Here is a 24,528-nt window from a genome sequence, read left to right as displayed (position 1 = left end):
GAGAGCCCGCTGGTCACAGTGAGACTGTGCGGAGTCCCTGCCCCTCTCTGATCTGTTTTCTCTTCATCAGGTGCCCCCATGAGTTGAGCAGGGAATGCAGGGTGTGGCAACCTTGTCATTGTTCAGGACAAGGCCAGGAAGGCAGCGATGGTGATGAGAGGGACAGCAGAGGCCTGGGCCTCCAAACAAAGCCTTTGAGATGGCTGTGGCCCGAACAGCTTCTGCCTACAACCTGGTGGAGAAGGCTCTGTGTCTGTATTTCTGGGCCATTTCCAAAATGCTTTGGGGTTCCTCCCATCCAAAGTGGTCCAGCCCTGCAGCTGAATGCCAGCAGAGGGCACCACTCCTGGTGCCAGCACATGTTACAAAATCCCAACAGCAAACAGCTGTTTATTGGGCCCTGCCCACCACAAGCACTTTGCAGACACTGATCTCCTCTGCACACGACCCTCATGTGGTCTGCTGGCAGATGTGGACGCTGAGGTTCTGAGCAGTGGGTTCCTTGTTTCAAGTTGTACAGCTGGCACATGGTGAGGTTGGAATTTGAACCCTGAGCCCAGCCAAGGCTGTTTTCAAAGTCACAATATGAGTTATCTTTCCTCCTTTGGCTTCTGTGGTGGTTCTGTGTTCCCTTCAATCCCTGATCTCAGGATGGGTCTGAGAGGATGAGTTCTGCCCTGCCTGCAGAACTCGTGCTGTCTGTCTGTGGCTTGGTCGTGGGGTGAAGTCTCCCGCCCAGGAGGGAGGCTGGTCTGTAGCACAGATTCTTTGCTGATGGGGAGTGAGCCACTGGCTGCACCCCTGCCTTTAGGCTGGACACAGTGCCACTTCCAGCCTTGGCAGAAATGCAGCTTGGCCTGGTTCTGCTCAGCTTCCTTCCTTCAGAGGAGGGAAACATCTTGTTCTCAGTTGAACCAGGTTACAAAACTGGCCAAGAATGGGGTGAGCCATTCTCAGTCTTCCAGAGGGTTCCCTGCTCTTTGTCTACCGTTCCTGGCCAGGTTCTTTGGCACAGGCCATTTGCACATGCAGGTACTTAGCTCTTCCACTGGCAACCTCTTAATGCATGTGGTTCCATGGGACTGCATCCTGGCAGATCCTGTGTCCTCTTCTCCTGGGCTGGACTGCAGCACCCGTGCTGTGGCTGGACATGGGGCTAGCAGCCGAGGAGAGCCTGCCAGGGGTGGCAGGAGGGAGCTGAGGTCTGCCTGTCCACTCTCAGGACTCCCACTGCACAGTCAGGGCCAGACCTTTGAAAAGCGAGTCTACCTCCAAAGGCTGCTCCAGCTCTAAGCCTCCAGGGCACGTGGGCCCAGGCTCAGCCGCTGCATCCTCCTCCCTGGAGCACACCAGGGACTCTAGCAGGCTTGTGCCCTGGTCCACAGATGTACATGAGAAGGAAGAGGGATGCAAAGGGAGGGAGACAGGGTGGCCTTCAATCTGGACTGAGGAGAGGAGGGACAGAGTGTCCTTTAGGTAGGGGGGTGTTCCTGGATCCCCACTGTGTAGCATGTCCAGGTCAGGTACTCTGTCTGTGCAAATCCCCAGAGTCTGAGGAAGCGATTTTGCTTTTTGGGGTTTCTCCACAGCCAAGGAAGTTACTTCCTGTAGAGAAAAGTCACCTGACAGGCTGCTGCCAGCCAGCGCCTCTCTTTGGAGTGGATCTTTCAGTCTGATCTTTCTGGCCTTGGGACTAGAAAGGGTCCCAGTGGGGGAGTTGTCGCCAGACTCTCCCATGCACAACCCATAGGAGGCAGGCCAGTGGTCCAGAGTGGCCTGGGGGGTGTAGGAGGGGGTCTGGACCTTAGAGATGGGCTGCGGGGCATAGAAAGGGGCTTTAGCTTCAGGGGCCGTCTGAGGAGCGTAGGATGGGGAGCTGATCTCAGGGGCATCCTTGGGGGTATAGGTGGGCGGAGAGGGTGTGGGAGGAGGTGGCAGGATGGAGGGCCGGTGGCTGGGGACATCTGGCTGCCCCAGGTAGGCCACCTCAGGCAGGCTGTGCCGTTGTGTTGCTCCGGGGGTCTCCCTGGGGCCGGAGATCATGACCTGGGAGTACTGGATGGGCTGGGCCAGGCTGCTGGGGCTGCTGAGGTCAGAGATGGGCATCAGCACATGCTCCTGGATGAAGCGCAGAGGCTGGAAGGTCAGGACTCGCTGGACATCCTGTGGGGAGAGCAGTAGCGAGTCTCAGGGCGTTTCCTGAGCTCCCCGAGGCTGATGTGGAAGGGGGGATCTCCCGTGGGAAGGCAGAAGAGAACTTTGAGATCCTCCCCCCCCGCCCCCCGCTGTGCTCCTCTGGCCTTGGACCCTGACAGACATGGAGCTGCTGGTTCCTGAGCCTCGTTGGCTCAGTAGGCCTGGGCTGCTGAAGGAGAGAGGCAGGCAGCGCTGACCTGTCAAGGGATGGGGTGGGGTGGGGTTGTGTGGCTCACATGGGACTTCAGAGTTTGACCACAAATCGCCAGCGTCTAGAAACTGGAAGATTTCACATGACAATAATCTGCAATTCTGACTTCTCTGAAAGAAATGCAAGGACGGTGCAACACCAGCCTTTGAACTGGAGTGGAGCTCCATGCTCCCACAGTGTCTGCCATTTCTCCATCCTTAAGAATCCTGTATCACCTGGCACTGCCAGGCCACACACTGTTCTAGTCCTTCCCAACGTTCCTGGTCACACACTTCCCTTCACAAGCTCCAGGTCCTGGCACGGACTAGGAGAGGTCCTCTCACATCCAATCTGCTTTGCCGTGTATATCTCTGCTTTTCAGGAGCCCCAGGAGCCCCCAGATCCTCTGGAACTTTGGGACTCTGCCCTGCTCCTACTCCAGGTGGGTGACTCACCAGGGATCTGGGAGGCTCAGGAGGCTTGGTGATGTATCTATAGCTCAGGTAGCAGAGCGCAGCGACGAGAAAGCCCATGGAGAAGAGGATGGCGCCCGAGAAGGAATAGGTCCATGTCCAGTCTGGTAAGGAAGGGCGAGAGCAGAGAGGAACACCTGAGGCTGGCAATGCTGGGCTTTGTGCTAGTAGTAGACACTCTTGGGCTACACTTAATAGGGGTTCAGTGAAAACCCTCGTATCCCCTCAGCCTCACAGCCTCCCTGTCTCACTGCCCATGACCGTGAGATCCCAGTTCATGCAGACAAGTGCCCACAAATAGCTGCTGGCGGGCCGCATGTTGGGCTGAGAGATTGCACACCAGTCACGGTCACCTTTATAAGGAAGGATCAAGGAAGAAGGCTGCCTGGGTGGACTGTTTTAGGGACTGAGGCAGAGGGAGAGGAGTGATGGCTTGTCCAGCCCCTCTCCCACCAGGCAAGGGGCTGGGTATCAGGAATAAAGGAGTCTGGGAAGGTGACATTTTCTTAACAGCATGGAACCGGGTGCCTAGAGCTTTAGCGACCAGGCTGTCCTTGTGGTTGGCGTCTCTGGGACAGGGAAAGTGGGGTTGGTAGGGTGCTCTCAGCAGTCCACTAGACTTGAGAAGGGCTTGGGGAAGAAGATGTGGCTTCAGACTTGGGTAAACAGTTTGTACTCCTTGGGGTTCAGTGTCCGAGTCTCTTCTGAACCCTTGTCATCTCAGCATGGGGATTTTGTCACCAGTCCCAGTGCATACAGCCATCCCAGCAAGCCCTGGGCATCTCAGAGCCTCAGCCTCTCTGGGCCAACTTCCCAGGCTGCAGCAATTCCCGGTCCCCTATCACATGAGACCCTGGGAGAAGCATGACGTCAATGGAGAACCACCACGCCTCTGCCAGAACAAGATAGAAATGTGGACATTCCTCTTCCACCTTTACCAGGGCAAGGCAAGGTGGAATAATAAAAACTGCCAGCAGAGGAGTGAGGAGTATGAAACATTAGAGGTGCCAGGCACCCTCCCTACTCTAGGACCACTCTACCACTAGAGCTGCAATGTCACCTCTGGCTTTTTTTCTGAGCAGTTTATTGGAAATGAGTCTCACGGACTCTCCTGCCCCAGCTGGCTTCAAACCGCAAACCTCAGATCTCAGCCTCTTCATTAGCTAGAATTACACACATTCCACATTTCCATGTCAGCCTGACACAGCGTGTCTTTGGCCTTCATCCTCAAGTCTGCCTCCCTCCAGACCCCAGAGCCCTCTCCTGTCTCCTCTCAGGACTTCCGGGAGGGGTGCAGAGTATTAACTCAGCATCTTGACACTAGAAAAAGATCTCGGGTCACCTCGCTTTAGATCATCATTGTATAGCCAAGAATCCTGAGGCATCATTGTATAATGACCATGAGGCTGAGCGAGGGCCTTACCCTCGTTGCACTTAGCCTCTGCTTTAATGATTTGCACATGCACATACACACGTGTACATACACACAACCACTGTGGCTCAAGTGGTAGAGTGCTAGCCTTGAGCACTCAGGGATAGTACCCAGGCCCAGAGTTCAAGCCTCAGGACTGGTAAAGAAAAAAGTGTGCAGGTGAGGGGACTGGCTTTAAACCAAGCTTCTAGAAAGTGGTTAGAGCTTCATTTGAGAGCCATTGGGGGTGGATGGAACTGACCGGCGGTGTGGTCACAGATCAGTCATGTAACCCCTCTGTGTAGTGGGGATAATTTTGCCTATTAGGGGATTGTTTTAAAGAATAATATCAGTAAGAATAGAGTAATAAGGGAGGCACGTTAATATCAGCATAATAACTAATATATATGAGTAATAATGTGATGACACAAGTATAATAAGTAATATATATAATGGAGTAATACATATTAGATGTATAGGTAATATATATGGTATAGGAATAATTAAATATATACACACACACACAATTTAATGGTGTGTAACACTCCTGCTTGGCAGTAGAGTAGTATTTAATAGATGATAGGAATTGTTTTAGGTGTACTGTGTTCTTTAAAGTACCTTCTATATGTCAGGAAGAACTACTCATCAAGAAGTGTTCTTCATGTGGAAACAGCTATAACCTTAGGGGGGGAAACAGTTTTTTTCCAGGTATGGTTGCATACCTATAATCCCAGCAGGAGGACTATGAGTTCGATGCCAGCCTGGGTTACATAGAAAGACCCTGTCTTCACAGCAGAAGAGAAGCCACCACTGGGGAGAATGTGGAGTTACCTGCTCATTGTCATATAGGACAGGGCCGGGATGGGGCAGGGAAGGGTGAGATTTGTCTAGTACAGGTGAGGGGCAGTCACGGACTGGGTACAGCTCCAGCTCATTGCCACAGAGCCATCCATTTTACCAGGCTCTGTTCCTGCCTCTGGGGTCCCTGCATGGGAAGAAGGCAGATCCTGTGTCTGTGGCCAGGGCTGGCTGTCCCCCAGGCAGAGCTCCTCTGCCAAGGCCTGCCCCAGGAGTCGGCCAGAGAACCCAGCCTCCTCCTGACTCAAGGAAATGGATGAGTTCAGTTTCTGAATAAAGCTCATGGCTGGAACCCTTTGTTCCTGAGGGCTACCACAGTATCCAGCTCCCCAAGTCAACTCGGTCCCAAACATGGCCTGCTTGGAATATGGCTTGCCTGCCAACATGAGCGTGAACATGGTGGGCCATCTAGGGACGGCTTTCCCCCGTCCTTCCCCACCACTGTCGTCCCCGTCCCTGGTGGCTCTGACCTTCGCATTAGTGAAGGACATGGGATTTATGCTGAGCTGAGTTCCCAGGAAGGGGTGTGGGCACATGCCTTCCCCAACAGCAGCACAGTGTGGGGACATGCTCCCCCTTCCACACCCTCTGTGTGATGGTGACCACTGGGAACCTGGGTCTCCTCTTCTGCAGAATGAGACTGCTTAGTGCTACAGAGCTTTCCTTTCCTATCATCATTAGTAATCTTCCTTGGCTTTTAAAGCTACTGAAGCATGAATGAACTAGATGAATCTCTTGGGCTGATACAAAGGTGAGTTTGCCAGGGCAGATACAACAGCTGATCAGAGAGGAAAACTGAGACACAGGCTGGAGGGCAGGGACTCCACCTGCATCCTGTCAAATCACGAGAACTCAGATTATCTGCACACAAAGGTGGACCTTACCAACACACCAATCACCCTGTTCAGAGTGCTGCGAATGTCTCTGTGGTCCGGGGAAGGGAAGTGGGGATCCCAGGCTCTCTGTCTCAGTTGACTCACCAGGCAGTGTCTTCACTCTGCACACATAGGGGGCGCTCTCCTTGGACCAGGTGGGAACCAAAATGGTGATGGTCCCCAGGAACTGGGTTTCAGGGCTCAGGCCAAGGAACTCGTACTCTCTCTGCTTTCCTCCAAGGTGCTGCATTGGAACAGAGAGTCCAGAGAATTTCCTCTCACGCGCTGTTCTCCACCAAGCCCTCATAAGCTCCCTGTTCCTCAGGGCCAGGGCACTGTCCTTGAGCTTCTTTTGTTCAAGGCTAGCAGTCTACCACTTTGAGTCACAGAGCCACTTCTGGTTTTCTGGTGGTTCATTGGTATACGAGGCTCACAGATGTTCCTGCTTTGGCTCCCCTTGAACCACGATCCTTAGATCTTAGCCTCCTGAGTAGCTAGGATTACAGGTGTGATCCACTGGTGCCTGGCTGGAGACTCTTATTGCCAATGAACCAGCAAGAAGTTGGAAGTGGAGGTGTGGCTAAATGGTAAATCTCCAGTCTTGAGCTTTTTTCATTCAAGGTGAGCATGAGTGGTTCTGAGTTAATTTCTTTTTTTTTTTTTTTGCCAGTCCTGGGCTTAAGCTCAGGGCCTAAGCACTGTCTTTGGGTTTTCTCAAGTCTAGAAACCTACCACTTGAGCTTCAGCACCACTTCCGGCTCATTTCTATGTATGTGGTACCGAGTAATCGAACCCAGGTCTTTGTGCATGCTAGGCAAGCACTCTAGGCCAAACTCCCGGCCCTGTGGTCCTGAGTTAAAAGTCCCATTACTAGCATACAAAAAAAAATAAGGAGGGGGGCCAGGACTTTGGCCTAGTGGTAGTGTGCTTGCCTAGCATGCAGGAAGACCTGGGTTTGATTTCTCAGTATCACATATATAGAAAAGCTGGACTTGGTGCTGTGGCTCCAGTGGTAGAGCTCTAGTCTTGAGAAAGTCCAAGGACAGTGCCTAGGCACTGAGTTCAAGCCCCAGGACTGGCAAAAATAAAATAAAATAAAATAAAATAAGAAAAGGAGGAAAAGAAGAAAAGAAGGATGGCTGGAAGGAAAGAAGGAAGGAAGGAGGGAGGGAAGGAGGGAGGGAAGGAAGGGAAAGAAAGAAAGAGAGGAAAGAAATAAAAGGGAAGAAGGGAGGGAGGAAGGAAATGAAGAATGGAAAGGAGGGAGGGAAGGAAGGAAGGGAGAGAGGGAGGGAGAGAGAAAGGAAGGAAGGAAGAATGGATGGGAGAAAAGAAGAAAGGGAGGGAAGGAAGGAAGAAACAGAAAGGAGGGAAGGATGGCTAGAAGGAAGGAAAGAAGGAAGGGAAGAAGGGAGAGAGAGAAGGAGGATGGGAAGGAGATGAGAAGAACTGAGGAGGGGGGAACAGACAAATCCACACTTGTAGTTTGAAAGTTTAAAACTCTCATAAGCTGAGTTAGGCACAGTGGCTCATGCCTGTAATTCTAGCTACTCAGGAGGCTGAGATCTGAGGATCATAGCTCAAAGCCAGCTGGGGCACTAAAGAAGGTGAGATTCATCTCCAATTAATCACTAGAAAACAGGAAGTGGGACTGTGGCTCAGGGGTAGGGTGTGGCCCCTTGAGCTGAAGAGTTCAGGGACAGTGCCCAGGTCCAGAATTCAAGCCCTTGATCCCTGCCCCTCCCCCGCCCGAAACAAAACAAAACAATAAAATATCTTCTAAGCTAAAAGCGCAACAGATCCCTTCAATAAATCAGGAAAGACATGAAAGTCAGAATGGCTCAGTTAGCCATTATTATCAAACTGACCTTTATAGAGTACTTTATCAAGTACCCTCCAATACACGTGCACCTGCTCCCAGGCTGGCCATATGTGCCATAAAACAAAACCCAACAGACTAAAAACCCGGCTGATAATGTTCTCTGATTAAAACTGAGTTAAATTAAAAACTAACACTAATAAAGTACCTCATCAAAACCAAAATATTTACTGGAAGTAGCTGTGACAGGGTCACTTCCTGTTCAGTATTGTCCAACCACTCCCCATGATGACAGAATTAGATAAGAATTCTTCTGCCTACCACCTGAAGCTCTACAACGCAGTCTCCAGCAGGCTGGTTTCCCTCAGCCCCTGTACATGGGACCTTCTCAAAGGTCTCAAAGATTCTCAAGACCTGAGGTTGCCTACCAAAATTCAGGGACAATGTGTGGCTCACATGAGAAAGCACTTGCCTTGAAAGCGTGAGGTTCTGGATTCAATCTTCTGTACCACCAAACCAAATCAAACTAATCAGACAACTTAAATCCAGGGCCCCAACATGTAACTGAGTAGATTAAAAGGGGCCTGCCACCCTTCATCCTCAGCTTTACTGGGCTGAGAAACATGCTGGAGATTAATCCAGGGCACCTCTGGGTGGCCCTGGATGTGGTTTTCTAGGGACCATTGGACAGGAGGATTCTAGCATGATAGATGAATCCTTGACAGAGTGATAGTACGACAGTACTGGAAAGTGATGAAAGTGGTGAGGCCTGGTTGAAGGAAGTATGCTACTGGGGGTGTGTCCTTGGTCTAGCCACTTCCTGTCTCCTTTTTCTCTACGTCTTGGACATCAGATGAGCTGCTCTGCTGTTGTTTCTGTCTGGTAGTAGGGGACGCATGTGGTTTGAATGCTAACTATCAAAGGCCCAGAGCCCCAGTAGTGCACTCTGGTACCACTGATCTGAAATCTTGTGAACAACTACCTTCCATGCCTCCTTGTTCCAGATAAGTAGGAAAGTTTTCTTCCCCTAAATACCCTTGATTTCTCCCATCCCCCACCACCATCATGATGTAACAGTGTAGGTCTATGTAGAGGAGAAGAAATGTGGCACTTGAAAAGAATTAGATTTGAATTGTGTCTAGGTTATTACTTGCTACACAATATCAGGCAAATGTAGCTTCTTTGCACCTCTAACTTCTCATCTGGAAAATGGGCTAATAGCTTCTGCCTCACAGCTGAAGATGCAATGACATAAAGTGTATGCATATGTTATGTGGCATGTCTCAGAAGTAAGAATTGACACCCAAAAGTTTTCTTGAAGTCTTGTAGCTCTTACTGAACTGACAGATCTACACCATCTTATGAGAACCCATGTGTGTGGGTGTGTGTGTATGTGTGTCCACCTACATGCACATGCGTGCATATACTAGTACTGGGGCTTAAACTCAGGGCCTTATGCTCTTCCTTAGCTTTTTCGTTCAAAGCTAGTACTCTAACTACTTGAGCCACAGCTCCACTTCTGGCTTTTTGATAGTTAATTGGAGACAAGAACCTCATGGACTTTCTTGCCCAGGTTAGCTGGGAACTATGATCCTCAGATCTCAGCCCCCTGAGAAGCTAGGATTACTGGAGTGAGCCACAGGTGCCTGGCCCCAACTCACAGAATCTTTACTGTCCTTGCCCTATGGCTGTTGGAATTGTTGTTTTAATTTCTTTCCCACTAGATGATAAGCCTCTGGAGGGCAGAGTCCCACAGAGAAGTGAATCAGCATCCCTTCAATGAGCTGTGAATGAATGCAGGGAATCCCACAGACTTTCCCAGGATAGACATCATGACATCATTTGCATATCATTTCACCATATTTTCTTGCCTCACCCCTTCAGTACCCCCTATCAAACCTTAAGCTCCTCCCCGTGTACAGTTCCCATAAACAGTGGAGGACCAGCAAACAGAACTGCAGTCACAGAAGCAGACTCCAACATGTTCTAAAGTGTATACCTGAAGATATGAATAAAAGCCTGCTCTAGGATGTTAGATTAGGCAAAGGATGCCTCTGCTATATGCAAACGAAAATTGATCTTCTGTTCAAACACATTTGAGAAATTTTTCTTAAACAAATCAAACTGGTTGGGGCCTTGGCTTTGTGGGACTTGTCATCGTCTTTGTTATGCTACCACGTTTGTGAACCTATGAGAGGGAGGTTGAGTCCCCCAGTCGTTCAAGGGGCACGTTCTACTTAGAATAGCACATTGCTTTTCTAGTTAAGCAGCACAGATGGACGGAGAGGAAAGGGATTTTACAGACAAGGAAGGACGGGGCACAACGTACACACATTTACCATTTGGTAGGTGTGGTTGACGCGGAGATCCAGGCGGTAGGACAGGTCATGGAAGATCTCCTCCAGGGTGAGATGGTGGCCATCTGCTGCCAGGATGGGAGTGGACGTGGGGTGGATGATCATCTGAATGGATCTCACTTTGGGGACACAGGTCACGTCTGGTGGTTTGATGGTAGCTGGTGGGGGAGGGGGTGAAGGGGAGGAGAGAGGTAGGAGAGAAGTCAGGATGGGTCAGCAGAGCTGAGGCTGGCTGGCTGGACAGCAGTGGCCTGTTTCCTCTTCTGCCTCCTCCTGCTTCTGAAAATGTCAGCCTCGGCGAAGTGGTTACCTTGCATGGGGTTCACAGGCATGATGGATGGGAAGTGCCTGGAGACAGGGCCACTGTGTGCTACTGGTGATGACCAGGGCCTTGCTCAGCCCCAGCTCTGTCCTGCACCCCACCCCTGGCCCTGGGTCTCCCAGGAACACCCTTGGCTAGTCTATCGGTGGTGACATTTCTAGGGATATCAATGATAGGTAGTCAGTTACCCATCCTAAGTAACTCCCAGGAGACAGGCTGCGAATCCCAGCACTTGGGAGGGTATCATGGGGGGAGGGACACCGTGGGGGAGGGGTGCCATAGGGGAGGGGCACCATCGGAGGACACTGAGCTAGGACTTGGCTGTAATCAAATGAAGATGAACTGTATTGGGGGGGTTGGAATGAAGATGAAGAAATAGCCTCTCTGTCTCTCTCTCTACACACACACACACACACACACACACACACACACACACACACACACACACACACACGCCTATGCCTGAATTGGGGCATTGCCAATGAAGTCTTTCTGGAACCCATCCATTCCACAGCGTGTCTCCTCCCCTCCCCCCGCCCCGCTTTCCTCTCCCCTTTCCCACTCACTGTGCTGCAGAGAGCTGAACCTCTCGGTCATCTTGCTGTCCCGCTGGCCTCCAGGGTGCGTGGCGTTGACCCTGGCGTAGTAAAGCTCGGTGAGATTGTCGGTCTCCACGGTCAGGTTGCAGGACTTGCGGGTGATCCTTTGGCAGCCGGTCTTCACCAGCCACTGGCTCTCTCCGTACCTGCGGTCAGGCGGGAAGAGCACGCCTCTTATTAATAGCCGGCCAGACCTGTGGCTCATTAATGATGCTTATGTAATTAATTTTTACTGTTCTGCCTTCCAGGTCTAGACCTGGGGCTTGAATGAAGGGCCTTGTGCTCTGTACGCTCTCTCCCCCCTCTCTCCCCACCTTCCCCCACCCCCTTTCTCTTTCTCAATTTGCGATCAGAAATCTAATGGGACATGTTGCCTCTTTCACGCATTGGCTAGTGGTCTACCTGCTAAGCCACTCCTCCAACCCCCAGGCCTTGTGCTCTTACTTAGTTTTTTTTGCTCAATGCTGGAACTCTACCAGCTGTACTTCTGGCTTTTTTTTTTTTTTCTTTGCTGGTCCTGGGCTTGAGCTCAGGGCCTGAGCACTGTCTAGCTTCCCCCCCTGTATGTGTGGTACCAAAGAATCGAACCCAGGTCTTTGTGCATGCTAGGAACACACTCTACCACTAGGCCAAACTCCCAGCCCCTTCTTCTGGCTTTTTGTGGTTAATTGGAGATAAGAGTCTCACAGACTTGCCTGCCTTGGGCTGGCTTAGAACTTAAATCCTCAGATCTTAGCTTCCTGAGTAGGCAGGATTACAGGTGAAGCTACTAGCACCCAGCATAGATGTGTGAGTGTGTGTAGGCACGTGTGTGCACACTGGTGCACGGGCCTTGACCCTGGGGCCCCTTGCTCTTGTTGGGATTTTTGTTCAAAGCTGACTTCGTCTCATTAATTCACTGGACCTTGCTGGGATGTAGGAACTGTCCCTTCTGTTACACATGGGGAAACTGAGGCTTGAGGAGATTTCCCTGGCTGCCCCAGGGGAGAGCGCTGAAAGCCCCAGGCAGCTGCTGGTAGTGACCCTAATTTTATCTCCCTTCTGCACCCAAAACAGAAGGCCAAAGCTGCCCCTGGTAGGGGCTGTGTAGCCTGGCCTGGCCAGGCCAGGGGTAGGGGGGTAAGTGAAGGGGGGCCTCCAGGGGTGCAGAGGAGAGCAGAAGAGCAGGGTGGGGTGGGGCCAGGAACCTACGTCTTGTATTCCACGTTGTAGGTGGTGTCTGGGGTGCTGTTTGGGCCGCTGTTCCACGTCAGGATGTTTTCAAAGTTGCTGGACTGGAATTTCACGTGTTGAAGGAGAGCCAGGCTGTCCTCGGTGCTGTGGGCTGCGGGAGGGTGGGTAGGAGTATGCTCAGCAGATGGGGCCGGAGACCCCCACCATTGGCTGGCCAACAAGGAGGGGGTACACACTAGCACTGCAGCTACACATAGGAAAGGTACCATTTCCAAGAGTGTGTTCCAGGGTTCGCTGCCATACCCACAACCTTGCCAACTCCCCCCGCCCCATGAATTCTGGAATGGGATCCATGCCATCACCCCCCTCCCCGCCAGCAAAGAAACTGCATAGCCATTAGCAGACCCCTCCTCAGCCCGGCCCCAAGCATTGACTTCTATTTTCTGTTTCTGTGGATTTGCCCATTCTGGACTTTGTATTAGCTTAGTGTTGACTTCTTTCTGGGTTTGGTTTCTTTCTCTCAGTGTTAAGTTTTCAAGCTGTGTACATACTAGTAAGATGGTCAGTACCTAGTTCCTTTCATGGCTGAATACTCTTCCACTGTATGGATAGCTCACGTTTATCTGTTCATCAGTTGTTTTTGCCAGTCCTAGGGTTTGAACTCAGGGCCTGAGCGCTGTCCTTGTGCTTTTTTTTTTTTTTTTTTTTTGCCAGTCCTTGCTTGAATTCATGGCCTGAGCACTGTCCTTGGGCTTCCTCAAGACTAGTGCTTTATCACGTGAGCCACAGCACCACTTCCGACTTTTTTCTAGGTATGTGGTATGGAGGAATTGAACCCGGGTCTTCATGCATGCTAGGTGAGCATTCTACCACTAGGCCAAACTCCCAGTCCCTGTTGTTTTTGCTATTGTAAGAAGAACTATAATGTTGTGGAGAAAAGTTTGTACAGCAAGTTTGCAGAGGAAAAAAACATCTCTCTTTCCCTTGGGTTTGTACCTAGATGTGTACAGAGTATCTCTACACTTCACTTGATGGGGTATAGTGCTGATCGAATCTCCTGCCTCTATCACCAGGCTACAGCCCCATTCTTTATGTTTACTTTTTTGAAGAACTATCAAATTCTTTTCCGACATGGCTGCACTAACTTAAACTTCCCCAGCAGTGTTTGAGTGGGGGGAAGGGGTCCAAACCCTTCATTCACCTCTTGGTCCTCACTTGTTATCTATCTTTCGTTCACTTCATTTTCTGTGCTGGTACTGGGGCTTGAACTCAGTGTCTTGAGCTCTTTCTAGGTCTGTACTCTACCCTTTGTGCAACACTTCCAGCTCTTTTTGTTGGTTAATTGGAGATAAGAGTCTCAGGGAATTTCCTGCTGGGTTAGCTTCAAACCTTGATCCTCAGATCACAGCCTCCTGAGTAGCTGGGATTACAGGCGTGAGCCAGTATGGTGCTTGGCCCCATGTCCTCACTCTGGCATTCTTTGAGGTACCTGGCCACACACAGTCATGGCAGCAATAGCGGTTGCTTTGAAAAGTCAGCAGCAGCCCCAGCCTCCCACCTCACTGACTGCTCTGAACTGCCTGATATGACCATGGCTGCTGCTGCTGCTGCCCCCATTTCACGGCTAGGGAAAGCTGAGGCGCACAGGAGGCCCTGTTATCTCAGGAGGCCTGGGGCAGGGTCCGAAGTGTTCCTCACAGTGCTGCTCACAGTGCTGGCTAGGCTGTGGGGTGTGGAGCAGCATGGGGGAGGGTACAGCTCAGCAGGAGAGCGTGTGCTTAGCCTGTGTTCAAGCCCCAGGACCAGAAACCCAACTAAAAGAGCGTCAGCAAAACAAAAAGTCAGCCAGTCCATGGCACTTCCTCTAGCCTAGGCCTTTGCCATCTATTACAGCCCAGGCCTCTGACAGGCCCTCCCTCCTCTCTCCCTGCTTGGTTTGTACAGGGAAATGGCGGCCAAAGCTGTGGCTGGCTCTGAGCATGCTCAGAATGGCTTGGCTGGCAGGTGTGGGAAGGGAGCAGGTGCAGAAGAGGTGACATGAAGGCCTGGAGGCCTGGTATGCACGTCTCCCCACCTCCCTCCTGACCGGCCCATGGCCACCCAGCAGGCCAGGCTGGACGGAGTTACAGTCCATCGCTGGTATCTGCTCTAGTGGGGTGCCCCGAGGCTTGGGTGAACACGTTTGAGGAGGGACAGAATACAAGAAGGGTCCAAGCCCTGCTGCAAGCCCCCAGCTACACCGAAGGTCACCCTCCTCTCCGAATCTGGGTCAGTTTAGCTAGGCAGGCTCAGAAATCTCTGTCTTCTAGGATTTCTGGAGCTTCCAGAATGGAGCCTTAGGGACAGTGTGTGTGTTGGGGGGAGGGGGGGTCTCTCACTGCCTCTACCCAAGGTGACAGCTGTGCTGCTGAACCCTGAGAGCTCACTGCCATCCTGTGTGAATCCTGGACTACAGGACTGAGAGGAGGAGAGGTCTGGAGCACTGGATGGGGTCTATAGCTGAGGAAAGGAGTCCCATGGACAAACTACCTGATGGTGACTTTGGGTGGGGGGGGGGTGGAGGAGAGAAAGGGAGAGGTTGAGAGAGGGCTCTGTGCTGCTGGGCTGGAGGCTGGCAGTGGGGGCGGGTTTATGCATCTGGCTGGGGCTAGTGTCTTGGGCAGGCTGAAGAGGCTGGGGGAGGCAAGTGTGTGTGTGGGGGTGAACCTTGGCTGTCTGTCCTCTTTAGGGGTAATGGGGGGGGTCAGAGTCCTCCCTTCCCTCCTCTCCACATCCATCCTTTCCTCTGTCTCCTGCCCCTCCCTGCCGTACTTCCTGGTTGAAAGTCTACATTGTGAAATCAGGAGGCTCTGGTGCCGCTGGGCTGTCTGGCCGACTCATAAATGGAAAAAGGCAAGTTTTCACATTTGCTTGGAAAAGCCATATATCAGCCTTCAAGGGAAGCTAAGGAGAAAAGACACCAACAAGCTGGTGTGCTGGGTACGCAGCCTCATGCTGGCAGAGCCACTCTTAGCTTCTCACCTCTCCCCCAGCCCGCGGCCACCGCAGCTCCCCAGAACCCCCTCATCTTAAGGGCCGGGAGCTGTGGGGGTTCCTTTGCAGCCCCAGTGAGGGAGTGAAGGAGCTGGCGGCTAGCCTCCGAGGGCTGCAGCCCTTCAGAGAATAGGGAATGTTCAGGAATGTGAAGGATCCAGTCAGCACTGGCTGGGGACAGCAGCAGACTGCAAACTCTGTCCCTTATCAGGCCTCACTCTGCACTGCTACTTCTCAAGACCTCAGAGATGTGACTGGGGTCTCCATAAAGCCCAGCAAAGCCCACTTTACTACATTTGACAGCCATGCCCCGTAGTCCTGTTTGGGGGAGGGCCCTGGTGCCTCAGAGTCATCAGGGTGGAGAAGGAATGCTTCCTACCATCCTTGCAGAGGGAAAGCCAGCAGCCCTCTGGTGGGATGGAAAGTGTCATCTTCAAGCTCTCTCCAGCCCATCTCCTTCTTCCCCCCAGAAGCAAAGGAAGATGGGGGTACAGCCAGAATCATTGGGGGTTGGGAGGTCAAAGGATGTGCGCCTTCCCCAGGTGAAGCTTCTACCTACTGGGGTGTACCTGGGTGAAGGCCACTTCCCTGCTCTGCTATACATACACTAGACATGGAAAGATCAGGGTTCGAGTCGCCTGATGGTTCTCTCCAGCCACTGGGTTGACCATCTGTGTCTCCAGAACAAACCAGCACCCAGTCTAGTCCAAGCAGTGCAGGGCAGAAAATGAACCGGAGGCTGCCTGTGTTGTAAGAAGACAGCCCTGGTCCTGGCTCCTGGGGTGGTAAGGTTTGATCGTGGAGTGGTGGGGAAGGGGGCACTCACCAGCCAGGGTTCCCACAGTCAGGACTGCCAGTAGCGTCTGCATTGGCCCAGTCCAGGGCCCCTTGGGGCCTCCGCTTTGGGCCCTAATGCTGAGTGGAGCCAGGTCTTGCCGCCTTGGGAGCAGGCTCCACCCAGCTCAGGGCGGGGAAAGGAGGAGAGGGCAGGGCCTCCAGCTCCTGGGGAGCCGGGGGTGCAAAGGTGCCTGGCCCTGTGCTGAATTCCAGGCCCTGGGTGGGATCCAAGGGAGTTTCCTTCGTGCATGCTGAACAGGATTGCGGGGTGTGTGTGGCGGTGGAGAGGCTGGCTTGTTTATCTGGTCTGGTGACTGATTCATCCCTACACTCTTGGGTGGTTGCTGAGAGGCAGAAAAGGCAGAAATCATCCATGATGTACTGGCTTATCAGACAGCAGCTGGCCCTGAATCAAGGCAGGCAGCAGGTGCATAGCTATGGCTCCAGTGGTTCTCCTCCCAGGGGATTTACCCTGGGATATAACGGAGAGGGGAGGGAGTGTTGAGGTTCTTGCAGTAGGATGTGTGGGGTATCTGATGCACCTCTTTGTGCCCAGATCCTGTCTTCTAGGCTTGACAGTGGACTTGAGAACAGCTGGGTTAGACACTGAGGCACTCAGCAGGATGCTGGTGGTTCAAACCTGTAATCCTAGCTACTAAGGAGGCTGAGATCTGAGGACCATGGTTCAAAGCCAGCCTGGGCACTAAAGTCTGTGAGACTCTTATCTCCAATGAACTACCAGAAAATCAGAAGTAGTGTTGTGGCTCAAGTAGTAGAATGATAGCCTCGAGTTGAAGAGTTCAGGGACAGTACCCAGGCCCAGAGTTCAAGTTCAAGCCCCATGACTGTCAAAAAGAAAGGAAGGAAGGAAGAGAAAGAAAGAAAGAAAAAAAAGAAACCTAGGCACTTTTATCTTGTGTCTTGGGGAAGGGATTAGCAAAAAGGACTTCAAACTGCAAGTGTCCCTCCCTCCCTCACACCCTTCCTTCCTTCCTTCCTTCCTTCCTTCCTTCCTTCCTTCCTTCCTTCTTTCCTTCCTTCTTTCCTTCCTTCCTCTTTTTTGGTGCTAGAACTGGGGTTTGATTTCAGGGTCTTGTGCTTTCACTTAGCCTTTTTTTGCTCAAGGTTAGCGCTCTACCACTTGAGCCACACCTTTTTTTTTTAAGAATTTATTTTTACATCATATTTTAAATGACAAGTTTAACAAACGAGTCACACCTTTTTTTGTTGTTGGTGGTGGTAAATTGGAGTTAAGAGTCTCACATACTTTTCTGTCCAGGCTGGCTTTGAACTGATTCTCAGATCTCAACCTCCTGAGTTGCTAGGATTCTAGGCATGAGTCACTGATGCCTGGCCTCAGGTTTTCCCCCCCTGATATGCTAGAGAGGGGGTCCCAGTTCAGGAGTGGATTTCTGGTTTGGGGTGAGAAGGACTGAAACTGAGCCCCAAGCTGTCATTCTGCTGTGAAGAGTGGGATCTATAGACCTGAATACAAACCCCATGGTAATAAAGAAATGTGGAGGTAGGAAGTAATTCTCTCCTTCTCTCTGGGCCGCAGAGAAAGTAAAGGGATGGATCAGCATAGACAGGATTAAAGGGTTCCCCCTCCTCCCGGAGGTGCGTTTGAAGGTTCCACTATACAACAGCAGGGTAAAGCAGTGTAAAGCTTATTAAACCCAGGGATTCCTGCTTGCTAAGCAAGTTACACCAAGTTCCATTCCCAGCTGTTGTTGTTGTTGATATTTGTTTGTTGGATATAATGGACTAGGATATCCAGTAATCTATGTCTAAATCTTTCCTTTCTGCGCTGTAATAATTTGCTATTAGCCATTGCTGAAATTTATTTGACCAAATGGCCAAATCTAAAGTACTGGTAAATGGGGAGGAGTTGAGATAGGGCCTGTGCCAGACATTTCCTCTAATGCAGGAAGCTATAACTGACAGACTCCTTTGTCTGTTTCTCATTTGCTTCCTGACACACTGAGGCTTGAGACCCTGGAGGCAGTTAGGGAGTAGAGAAGGCAAATCTTCCTCACCTTCTTTCTACACTTTGGGTGGTAACTCCAGCAGTGGCTTGGCGTCCTCTGGGGCTCTCCCTCCTGCTGGAGGCCCTTCTGCTAAGCTCCCCACTATCTTCCTGGTCCTGTCAGATGCCCAGCCCTGGGCTCAAGAGATAACCCATCCCTGGAAGGAGGGCACAGCTTCCTGTTATGGGGAATCTCTGACTGTCCCCTAGAAACTGCTGGGTCCCCAGAAACCACTCCTCAGTGTTCAGGTCCCATGGCTGGAAAGACTTCTGGGCTCCTAAATGAATGCTGAGAGACAGAGGGTCTTTGATGAATTTAGGGACATGAGTTTAGTGACCACATGTCACAAAATGCTGAGGAAAGAGTTGCAAGGAGAGAAACTATTTAGACCAAGGTCCAGGAGAACTGGCTGCAATCCAGTTGGGCCAGAGGAACAATAAAGGCTTTCTTTAGTTTCTGGGAGACACTGGAAGAAGGAACGAGATGGGAGATGCAGTCATTGAATCAGTAGGAGGACCTAAGTTTATGAAGGAAGTAGGGACAGGAGAGGCCACCTGGGGACATCCAATCCATTGCTGTCTTCTGCATTATTTTTGTGTGTGGAAATACTGGGATTTGAAATCAGGGCCTCATGCTTGTTTGACAGGTGTTCTACCACTTGAGCTATAACCCTTGCTCCCTTCTGCCAGGGTAATTTTTCTTTTCTTTTTTTGGTCATGAGGCTTGAACTCTGGACCTGGGCGCTGTACCTGAGCTCTTCAGCTCAAGACTACCACCCTACCTCTGGAGCCACAGCTCCACTTCCAGTTTTCTAGTGGTTAATTGGAGATAAGAGTCTCAGGGTCATTAGTGCCTAGGCTGGCTTTGAACCTCAATCCTCTGATCTTAGCCTCCTGAGTAGCTAGGATTACAGGCATGAGCCAGTACTGGGGACTAAACTCAGGGACCAAGCACTGTCCTTGGGCTTTCAGCCATAGCACCACTTCCAGCTTTTCTATGTATATGGTACTGAGGAATCAAAACCATGTCTTTGTGCATGCTAGGCAAGTACTCTACTGCTAGGCCAAACTCCTGGCCCAGATATATTTTAATAGTCACATCTATCTATACTTCTATCCATTGTCTGTCATCTGTCTATCCATCTATGCATTATGTATCTGTCTGTCTATCTATCTGTCATCTACTATGTGTCTATCTACCTACCTACCTACCTATCACCTGGACTAGGATGCAATCTCCATATCTAACAACAGGATTTGGTTAAGTAAATGATATTATATTCACCCAATGTGAGACAAATGTAGGCTTCAAAATAATGATGCTTAAAAATAGTTTATGACCTATGGTAAAATGTAATGGATACTACCAGGTGAAAGGAAGTGGGGAGGCTTGGGGATGGGTGTGGCTCAGGTGGTAGAGTGCCTGCTTAGCTTCTATAATGCACTATGTTCAACCTAAGTACTAAGAAAAGAAAGAAAAAAGGAACAAAAAAGGAGCAGAAGCTGATAACCTCCCATGGCAAACACAGACCGACCCACGCAGAGAAAGTCTCAGAGGACGTTTCCTAAAACCCTGATGGGTGACAGCTGGAATTACAAGTGATTTTCTTCTTTTGACTTCTCAGCCTTTTATGAAGCCTTAGAAGAAATACTTTAAGCCAAATGGCCGTGGCTCACACCTGTAGCCTTAGCTACTCAGAAGGCTGAGATCTGAGGATGGAGGTTCAAAGTCAGCTTGAGCAGGGAAGTGCACGTGACTCTTACCTCCAATGAACCACAGAAAAAGCTGAAAGTGGTATAGTGCTTGAATAAAAGGAGCTCAGGGACAGTACTCAGGCCCAGAGTTCAAGCCCCAGGACTGCCCCACCCAAATACTTGATATTAAGGAAATACAAGATTACTGCTCATATAGGCATCCAAGAAGGGCCTTTTCCTGAGGTGCACAGCCTGTCACCCAGCGTGCAGTGCCAAGGCCTCTCCCGCAGCCAACCCCTCTCTCCTTCAGAGCCCTCTGGGATGTTTCTTCCCACACCATGCATGCTCTTGACAGCTACAGCCCTGAAGAGTTTTCATTTTATTTTATTTTAATTTTTTTTTATTGTAATTAGTAAAAGGGTTACATGATATTTGCCAGATAGAAGGTGCATTAATTCACATACATTGATACCCTTTCACATGTCTTGGTACCCATTACCCTCCCCCCCGCACTCCCCACCTGTCTTGGTTTTCCCCCCTTCCCTATTAAATTTCAAATAACCAAATACAAATAAATTCAAAAATCAGATAACAAAGTGAGATACTGTAACAATATGAGATAACCAAGGGACAGCAAAGGAGATGAGAGACAACATAGTACATTATGGACAGCAATCATTCGTTATATGGCTTTTGTTTCAATATCCTGGAGGTCCTTTCAATTAGCTTCATACTATATGGCCTTAAGAGTTTTCATTTTAAAAGCCAGTCCCATACTTGGTGTTGGCCACTGTAATTCTGCTTGTGCTCGGTGCTCAAGGCCAGAGATCTGGATTGAGGTAGAGAGAAAAATTGGGAGGCTATTATATGGAGAAGAATCTAGGCTCTTTCTGCGTTGCCACCCCTAGACCTGAAAATCCTGAGGGAGGGGAGGGGCTGTGTGGAAGCACCGGGTTGGGGGTTGAGGGGTTTCTCCTACTTTGAGGAGATGGCTTTCCTCACAGTAACAGGTTTGGTTCATGAGGCAGGAAGCTCTCTGTGCTGGAGGCACTCAAGGCGAGGCTGTGACTGGTGGAAGAGGTTTCTGAAATGTGATATTCTCATCTCGGCAGAAAGAGTATTTCTCTGTACCCTCCATTTGGTTAAAGGCAAAAGAGTTTTCAGCATGGGTGTGACAGGACTGGCCAGGACAATGGCAGAGTCCTTTCCTGATTCTAGCTTGAGCTGCCAGGAAAAGCTCTTACTTTGGTGTGCGATCATTCTATCCAACACCTATTACCTGACCTCCGAGCCTTTGCCTGGGCAGTTATACTCCTTTTTCCTGCTTAACCCTTGTTCATCCTTCAGCTATGCCCTCAAACATCACTTGGTCGTGAAAGTCTTTCTTGTGTGAGCTGCTCTCTGGCTCAGTAGCATGTCAGCATTTGCTGAGTGACTGAGTGTTATTGGGAGCTGGGAGCTGGCCAAGCCTTTAGTCCCAAAGCAAACATAATCCTCTAGTTATGGAATGGGACCTGTTCTCACTCCTTCACTGTGAACCTAGGGATGCAAGAGCATCCGAAGGCAGTGAGGTGTTCATGGAAGACTTTGGGGAGTGGAGAGAGCTGTCTGTGGATGGCCACCCAGCAGTCGGTGAGACTGGAGGCATCCTTGATCATTCCTGACAGGAGGAAGGGAGGAACAAGGAACAGATGCCTTCCACGGAATCTGACCCAAAGGTCATCTGACAGAGGCCTGAGCTGTAAAGGGAGTCTGTGCATCCGACTCTGATCATGAGTAGGTCTTTCCCCTTGCCTTAAGCTAGAGTTGACAGTGGTTTCTGAAGCCAGATTCCAGGGAGGCAGGTTAGAATTGTCAGTGGTGGTGGGGGCGTGGTTAATGGAAGGGTCTGAGGCTCAGAGAAGGGAGTATGGGTCTCCAAGCTCCTGTTAGAATCTGGCTACCCCAATGCCTATTTAGTGTGTAGAAAACAGAGGCTTTGAGCAAGTCGTCTATTCTCATCCAATTTTGCTCATCAAGATAATGTTCTAGCCAGGTGGTAGTGGATCATGCCTGTAATCCTAGCTACGCAGGAGGCTGAGATCTGAGGACTGTGGTTTGAAGCCACCCTGTGCAGGACATTCCATGAGATTTTTTTTTTGCCAGTCCTGGAGCTTGAACTCAGGGCCTTGGCACTGTTCTTGAGTTTCTTTGCTTAAGGCTAGCATTCTACCACTTTTTTTTTATGTGGTACTGAGGAATTGAATCCAGGGCTTCATGCATGCTAGGCAAGCACTCTACCCAAAGCCACATTCCCAGCCTCCATGAGACTTTTATCTCCAATTAGTTATCAAAAAAACCCCTCCCAACAACCTGAAAATGGAGCTGTGGCTCAAGTGGTAGAGTGTTAGCCTTGAGCAAAAGAGTTCAGGGATAGTTTCTAGGCCCTGAGTTTAAAGACCTAGAACTGGCATACACACACACACACACACACACACACACACACGAAAAAAAAAAAAGTAGAGTTCTAGCCTGGTGATTCTACCTCTTTTCTTCCTACCCCATTTAAAGAGGTAGTAAGAAACAAAATTGAAAAAAAAAGCCCCAAACAACCCAAAGCTGACTCTTGACAGTTCATGCAAAGCTGTCACCCCATGCCAAGGTATGGGCTGTCCTGGGCTGGCGCAACCAGCCTCCTAAGTCACTTATTTAGATAAAACAGAGTTTCTTGGCTGCTCTTCTAAAGTAAACTAACAAAACAAGCACTCTGATGCTCATCGTAGTCTCCCCACTCTGTGCACACAAGGACTGAGCTCAAGAAAGACGCATATAGCAGCCACAGGCCAAGTCAGTCCTGGGTCATGTTAGCATGCTAAGCTGCAGAACAGTAAATCACAAGGCAGGGTGAAAGTCCCTCTAGGTCTCCCACTCTCTGCCCCAGTGCTTTGCCCACTGAGCAGCACGGATTTGCCCTTGGAGCAGATGCTAGGGGAGAGGCTGGTCATCTCTGTCAGACAGAAACTTGGGGGTCTGTGATCACACAGTGTGGAAGACAGCGCAGCTTGCTGCTCACCGACTCATGCACCAATTCCCTCATTATTTCTTTCATGCATTTGTTCAATACCAAACTCCCTCCTTGTGCCCAGATACTGGAGCCAGCTGGAAAAACGAGATGGCATCCTCCTCTTATACTCTAGGCTCCCCTGCAGTCCCTCAGCCCAGCAGCTGACTGCTGGGGAGCACAACCCTGCCATCCCGCCTCTGACCAGCAGGTGGAGACTCCTAGGGGAAGAATGCACAGGCACAATGCTTGTATGTCTCTGATCATACAAAATAATGCTTATTGAGATGAATTCCAGGAAATGGACAAGAGTTTTATTTTTCTTTGTTGGTTTTTCTTTTTGTCTTGTTTTTCTGTCTTGGGGAGGGGTTAAGGGAACATAGAAATGAAGGGACAATAGGGTGAACAAGGGCTGGGAGTTTGGCCTAGTGGTAGAGCGCTTGCCTAGCATGCACGAGGACCTAGGTTCCATTCCTTGGTACTACATACATAGAAAAAGCCAGAAGTGGTGCTGAGGCTCAAGTGGTAGAGCTCTAGCCTTGAGAAAGCCCAAGGACAGTGTTCAGGACCTAAATACAAGCCCTGGGACTGACAAAAAAGAAAAAAGAAAAAAAGGGTGGGCCGGGAGTTTGACCTAGTGGTTAAAGTGCTTGCCTAGCATGCACCAAGACCCGGGTCTGATTCCTTGGTACCACATACATAGAAAAAAGCCAGAAGTGGTGCTGAGGCTCAAGTGGTAGAGCTCTAGCCTTGAGAAAAGCCAAGGACAGTGCTCAGGCCCTGAGCTCAAGCCTAGGACTGGCAAAAAAAAAAAAAAAAAAAAAAAAGGGTGAACAAATGTAGCAGTGGTACTCAGTAGACATTATGTTGAAAGTGAATTATATAACTTGTGGGTGGGCAGGAGAGAAAAAACTGGAAGAGAATGAAGGAAAGCGTAACATTATCCAAAAAGAAATGTACTCATTACCTGACTTATGAAATGGTAACCCCTCTGTACATTATTGTTATAACATTAAAATATTTGAGGGGCTGGGGATGTGGCTTAGTTGTAGAGTGCTTGCCTAGCATGCATGAAGCCCTGGGTTCCATTCCCCAGCACCACATAAACAGAATAATAATAATAAAAAAGCTGGAAGCAGTGCTGTGGCTCAAGTGGTAGAGTACTAGCCTTGAGCACAGAGAGGCTCAGAGATAGTGCCCAGGCCCTGACTTAAAGCTTCATGACTGGCAAAAAAAAAAAAAAAATTGTACAGGTCTTGGGGCTTAAACTCAGGGTCTGGGCACTGTCCCTAAGCTTTGTGTTTTTACTCAAGGATAGTGCTCTACCACTTGAGTCACAGATCCACTTCTGGCTTTTTAATAGTCAACTGGAGATACGAGTGTCACAAACTTTCCTACCTGGACTGGCTTTGAACTATGATCCCTTAGATCTCAGCCTCCTGAATAGCTGGGATTTCAAGCATGAACCATCAGTGCTGTTCCTTTAAATCTTTAAGTAGTTGTACAAAGAGGTTTCACTTTAACCTGCCTTTATGTTGTGGAAAAAAACAAAACAAACCTGTCTTTTCTACCAAAGTGTATTGCTTCAAAGTTCCTGTTTGGCCTGACGGCAAGGAATAAGAAA

The 24,528-nt window shown here is 50.1% G+C and overlaps 1 protein-coding gene across 1 annotated transcript; it reads right to left on the bottom strand.

The window, feature by feature from the left end:
- Positions 1 to 334: 334 nt before the first annotated feature.
- On the bottom strand, positions 335 to 16,202 carry Il22ra1 (interleukin 22 receptor subunit alpha 1). The gene is made up of 7 exons (XM_090333864.1): positions 16,133 to 16,202; positions 12,292 to 12,424; positions 11,068 to 11,246; positions 10,162 to 10,337; positions 6,109 to 6,247; positions 2,842 to 2,963; positions 335 to 2,163 (listed from the first exon to the last, which is right to left on the bottom strand). Exons 1-7 carry the CDS (start codon positions 16,173 to 16,175, stop codon positions 1,219 to 1,221), a joined length of 1,737 nt encoding a protein of 578 aa, XP_090189990.1. The 5' UTR covers positions 16,176 to 16,202; the 3' UTR covers positions 335 to 1,218.
- Between the last annotated feature and the right edge of the window lie 8,326 nt (positions 16,203 to 24,528).

This window comes from Megascapheus bottae, chromosome 6 (assembly GCF_031878675.1).
Source record: "Megascapheus bottae isolate mThoBot1 chromosome 6, mThoBot2.hap1, whole genome shotgun sequence".
Taxonomy (NCBI): Eukaryota; Metazoa; Chordata; class Mammalia; order Rodentia; family Geomyidae; genus Megascapheus; species Megascapheus bottae.
The sequence above is the reverse complement of the archived record's forward strand: the minus strand, read 5'-3'. Positions and strand labels throughout refer to the sequence as shown.

What these genes read in the sequence shown, in the direction of transcription:
- Il22ra1 (XM_090333864.1), bottom strand. Translation starts at nt 16,175, where the DNA reads ATGCAGACGCTACTGGCAGTCCTGACTGTGGGAACCCTGGCTG. An exon ending in GTTCAGCTCTCTGCAGCACA is followed by an intron (nt 10,338 to 11,067) that starts GTGAGTGGGAAA and finishes CTCCCCCACCAG; the next exon opens with CTACCATCAAACCACCAGAC. An exon ending in CTGAGCCTCCCAGATCCCTG is followed by an intron (nt 2,164 to 2,841) that starts GTGAGTCACCCA and finishes CTCTCCCCACAG; the next exon opens with GATGTCCAGCGAGTCCTGAC.